This window comes from Asparagus officinalis, chromosome 8 (assembly GCF_001876935.1).
Source record: "Asparagus officinalis chromosome 8, Aspof.V1, whole genome shotgun sequence".
Classification (NCBI taxonomy): Eukaryota; Viridiplantae; Streptophyta; class Magnoliopsida; order Asparagales; family Asparagaceae; genus Asparagus; species Asparagus officinalis.
Genome location: NC_033801.1, coordinates 83,699,495 through 83,705,028, shown reverse-complemented (window position 1 = coordinate 83,705,028; position 5,534 = coordinate 83,699,495). Strand labels below are relative to the sequence as shown.

The 5,534-nt window shown below is 39.7% G+C and overlaps 1 protein-coding gene across 2 annotated transcripts; it reads right to left on the bottom strand.

Moving 5' to 3' along the window:
• LOC109820369 (probable beta-D-xylosidase 7) lies at positions 201-3,126 on the bottom strand. 2 transcript variants are annotated; one of them, XM_020386496.1, is made up of 5 exons: positions 2,931-3,126; positions 2,682-2,849; positions 2,434-2,531; positions 1,546-2,304; positions 201-881 (listed from the first exon to the last, which is right to left on the bottom strand). In XM_020386496.1, exons 1-5 carry the CDS (start codon positions 3,035-3,037, stop codon positions 292-294), a joined length of 1,722 nt encoding a protein of 573 aa, XP_020242085.1. In that variant the 5' UTR covers positions 3,038-3,126; the 3' UTR covers positions 201-291. The 2 variants fall into 2 exon arrangements, with proteins under 2 accessions (XP_020242085.1, XP_020242086.1); XM_020386497.1 differs by lacking the exon at positions 2,931-3,126 and having other exon boundaries at positions 1,546-2,314; positions 2,682-2,756.

Here is a 5,534-nt window from a genome sequence, read left to right as displayed (position 1 = left end):
GCGACCTAACTCTTTTGTTGTGTTGTCGAAGTGCTGCTGAAATTTCTACTGCGTACAATACTATCTAGGATTAAGTTGAATAAAAGTAACAGCTGTACTAAAGTATTGATCTCCTACAACCAAGCTTAAACTCTTGGAGAAAAAGATCAACCATGACAAAACCAACATCATGTACACTTGATAGATTAACTAGAGCCATATCTAGCAAATTATCTGCCTGTTCAAAAAGAGTTAAATTCTTTTGAGTGCATTATTCAGGAAACATCCTTTTGAGCTCTCCTACGACCAAGCTTAACCCGTTATGCTAAATTCATGCTCCTTATCTCCCACCATCAAGAAATGAGGCCCCTCATCAACCAACATCCTTCCATCTTCCTCAATCCTGCTCAAATGCTTGCATGGGTTTATATCAAACTCGACATCTGATTTGTCTCTAGCCTTTAAGTGCACATTCTCGAACCCAATCAATTGTTTCCTCGGCGCTCCACCACGTACATAATCCCTTCTCAAGAACAGCAACACTGAATGCTTTGCATCCATTGGACCGTGATTATTAACTCTCACTGCAGCAGAAAATTTCAGTTTCTGACACTGTTCAGATCCCAATTTTGATATATCATAGCTAATGTTTTTTTGTGAATCCTTGACAGCTTGGAGTCTGATTGTTTCGTTCATGCGGAGGATTCTCTGAGTTGTAGAGGTGAACTCATAAGAAAATGTGGAGTAGCTCAGGCCATAGCCAAATTCGAAAACCGGTTTGCCTGTAAAAAACCGGTAGGTTCGTCCTGGATATTTATTGGCAGGGTCTGCTCTCATCCTCATGTCGGTCATCGCCACATTTGTGAAGTCTTGTGGGTACCATGTAACCGGTAGTCTTCCCCCTGTGATATCATCCAGACCTTTAGAAGTTTAAAGTACTAACAATGCACCATAGATCTTAAATTTGCTGCATGCTTATTTAGTGTCATAAATTGGACAAATACAATTGTTGTTTACTTGGAACAGACCATGATCCTCTCCAAGGTTTGAACTTGAACAAAGGAAACAGCCCCATATTTAACCTAGGGAGTTAAATAACTTAACTTCAAGATGAATATTGATACAAAAGAATTCAGTCATGGAGATAGTTCAGTCAAGGAGATACAGGATTAGACTGTCGCTTAGATTTTGAAAGATATATCATCATAACGTCAATATTAATAAGTGAAATGCACAAATTTCATAGCAGACCCCATAGTGTTCATCAATCATAATCCTTCCTATACCAAATAAGTGATCTTTATTTTATCAGTACGAATAACTAAATACATGTGTCTCTGTGTATCGCCAACACTAAAAAAACTACAGAATTGGTACACATATTGTTTTCTGTTCTATGAATGTGTATCAAACTTTTGATTTACTCTTTCAGCTACTAACATTTAATTTATCTTTTTTTGCTGTGCAAATTTTAGCTGTGAATTAACCAAGTTCTCAGTTAGTTGAACTTCTTATTTGAAAAGTTGAAAGATAATCCAAACAGCGAAGTGATTTTCAGTTTTTCACCTGGATTATGTTCACCAAAGATAACATCAGCAATTGCCAGTCCACCAGCTTCACCGGGATAACCAGCCCACAACATCCCTCCTATATTCTCATCATCCTTTGCAAAACTAACATCCACAGGACCACCACAAAGTAGCACCAATATCACTGGCTTCTTTGCTTCTCTCGCCACGGTTGTTATTAGCATTTGCTGTTTACCTGGCAGCACCAAATCCACTCTATCAAGCTTTTCCTTCTCTTCAGTTAAATCCAACCCCATGAGCATAACAACTTGGTCTACTGACTTTGCCAATTGTACAACTTCATCAATTGAGACATCAACACAAGCCACATCCTCACACCCCTGCAGAAATTTTGTATCTGTAACATAGCTCTGGAGTGCCTCAAGAGGAGTTATGGAACTACAAGGAGGCCCTGCATAATTCCCTAACATGACAATGTTTGCATTAGGGCCAATAACACCGAGGGAAGTTGTCTTTAATTTTTTCAGAGGTAGGAGATGGCCTGAGTTCTTTAGTAGGACTATGCCTTCTCTTGCTGCTTCAAGAGCCAAGAACTTGTTCTCCTCTGTGCAGACATCAGTGGAAGAGAATTTTCCATAAAGATGGTTTCTTGGGTCTCCATTGAAGAGACCGAGCCTCATTCTTATTGAGAAGAGGTTGTGAAGTGCTCGGTTTATGTCAGACTCTGAAAGCTTTCCTTGTTGGACAGCTGAGGCTGCATACTTCTGAACATATTTACCACAATTCACATCCATTCCTGAGATAAGCTTTAATCATATGACAAGCGAAGAAATGATTCATCAAGTAGTGATTGAATTTATAACACCCAAAAATTCTCATCTAAATAAACATAGGAGATAGATGGCAGTATGAATATTGCACATACCGGCTTTGAGAACATCTGCAACAGCATCTTCTGGTGTGCTTGCATATCCTTGAGCATCATGGATGATTGAAACCGCATCACAGTCTGAAGTGATGTACCTGTTTTCATCGCAAAATAGGATTTAGTGATATAGAAATATATTAGTTGTGGTATGCCTAACATCCAATATGCAGCCAACAGAAATTGAATTTGAAAGAAAACAATTGAAGTGGTCACAAATAAGTGATATAACTGTCTTAAGATCTTACCCATCAAAACCCCAAGAATCCCTTGCAGTTTTTGTTAGAAAGTTGTAATCAGCACATTGGTACTCCATTAACTTGATTGTAAGAGCACATAATTCCACTAGCTCGAGCCTCTTCAATACAACTCCTGAAAGGAGGCTGAAAACTATCCTCCAAATCCTGTATCGATACCTGAAACAAAGAATTAAATCCAATTCTTAAAACCGAACCAAAAGTAATTCCATTTTCTGACAAAATTAGATAAAATTTTACCACAGCATTAAACGTGTATCTAGTTTTTCCCTTCCAGTTGTCCATATCATAAGCCGTGAAGTGCTTGCAACAAGCTGAAACCTTAAGCCCTTCAGAGTTATTTCCATCAGAAGAATAACCCTGAAGTCCTCTTACATAGTAGGTTGCATATTTTCCAGCCATCATTGGGTCCTCCCCAGGTGTCTCTTGGCCTCGTCCCCATCTTGGGTCTCTAAATATGTTTATGTTCGGCGACCAGAATGTTAGCCCCTCTGCCTGCCCAGCATTGAACATTGCCCGAGCTTCTACTCCAATTGCCTTCAAATGAAACAAAATTTGGAAATTACAAGGAAGCAGAATTTCGAGTCAAACGCACTAATCCTTATGGTTGTAAACGTAGAATAGTCAAACCCAGTTCTTCTTCATGATACAGTTCAAAATACATGGATATGGAATAAGATGAAAAGTGGTTTCATGTCAATAAATGAAACATAAATGCTTTTAAGTAGAAAATAGGCCTCAGATGTTGTGATAATATGGAATTTGCTCATAATCAAGCTCATTTTGGTAGAAAAATGCGTGGATTTGTTTGGCTCAGATTTCGCGTTTATCACCAAAAGGAGTGAAACTTTGCTGTGATGGGGATCTTCTGATTAACCTGGAAAGAGCAAAAACCTACATATCTTTATGGGCAATCCTTTCAAACAGAAATCATCCACAACTCAGCCAGAAGGCTTGCAAATTTTGGTTCAAGTATTCTGGTGGGAAAATGCTAGCTTCGTCGTGTTCTTGTATACCTCTTGATATCAAGTTTTACTATGTAACCATTTTTTGCATTCCACACTTTTCCTCTTATAATTACATGGACTCCCTTCGTTTCCCTAGACCATAAAACCCGAGAACTTTTTTTTTAATCAAGAATTTATCATTAGATCATGATGTCCACTACATGGCACTAGTACTATAAACTCAATTACCAAATTAGATTGACCCAACTTAGTTTATACCTGCCCAATTTGGTACCAGAGTTGAGTATTGAAAGATGCAGCAGTGTGGATAACTTGAGGAAAACTTGTAACAGAATGAATCGAGCCATTGAAGTGAATCCCCCTGCCCGAGGTGGACACCCCGTGGAGGGACTCCGACCACCATTTGTATCCCGGAACACCCAACCAATCAATTGGAGGCGCGATATCACCCAATTGAGCTATCCTCTCCTCTAAAGTTAGACGAGAGATGAGATCTTCTGCTCTATCGCTAATGGGCAATGTTGAGTTGCAAAATGAATGGATCTTCGATAGAGGATTCGAAGGATCACATGAGAATGGAGGGGAAGAAGATAGGAGTAATCGAAATTGGAATATAACAGCGAAGAAGAGAATTAGTGAAGGACCACTATTCATCTTCATCACTCTTGAGTAAAGACAGGAAGGAGAGGGAAATGAAGGAGCTGAAGTTTCCTTTTGAGGCAGTAAGTTATGGGCACAAACTGAGGGAATGCTTCCATTTGAGGTGAAATGACCAGAATGCCCTTCTGATGACAAAGGTATTTATGAGGTGATCGAGCAAGTTAAGGAAGGGTGTTTTGGGCAGTGAAAGAACTCGCCTTTTAAGTAGGTAGAGGACAAGGTTAGCCGTTGGGCTTTCAGGAGATTCCCGCCATGTTCTACGCTTGAGTGTGAGTGATATGGTCACCGTCAGTGAGCACAAATGTACTCCCACCTTAACTCTTACCGGTCAAAACCACATGTTATTTGAGGACGAAGGCACTGGGTTAAGGAGCTGATGGGGGGCCTTAACAAAAGGTTGGCAGAGAGTTGAAAAGGCTGCATGCAGAGCAATAGGTGGAAAATTTTTGACTCTTGATTGCTTTATTTTATTGTTGTAACGTAAAATTAGTGTAACGCTAAAAGCCGGTTTGGTCTTCAGCCGTTTGCTTTGCTTCTCCGTGAACAGAATCATGCGTTTCTTACTCCTGCGCACATGAGCAGAGAAAAGAGCATCCCGTCAATAATTCCTTTTACCTGCCTATCGGTTTTTATGTCCAAATCATGGTTATTAGTTTTGTCTTATTTTATGGATTTTGTTTTCTTAATTCATTTTGAGCTTCTTTCTCTATCTCATCACTTACCTTCAGATTACCAGTGTATGGAAGAGAAATAGCACACACTTATGTGAAATATGAATCCAGCAGACGCAGGATAAATAAACAAAGTAGCCTACTTCCAGCAGAAGTTGGATATATACCCATCACTTGCATTGAACTTCTTGAGTCCAAGTTTATACTCAAAAACCCAAAAAGTTCATCGCCTGAGAAAAACTGTGACGGTCGATCACAATAGACAGGTATCACAACTCCTCAGGCACGTACTAAACTAATGGTTATACATTTTATGCATATGCATAAGATATCTCACAAGGGAAAACTATGAGACAGCTCACTTTAGCAGGCGCAACAGTCCCAGGAGAAAATTCAGACATCAATACTGTTGTGCGCAGCGGAAATTTTGGCAGCACCTCCGGTGCGCAAGGTGCACAACAAGAGATTAGATCACAAAGCGGAAATTTTGGCAGCACCTCCGGTGCGCAAGGTGCACAACAAGAGATTAGATCACAATGGAATTC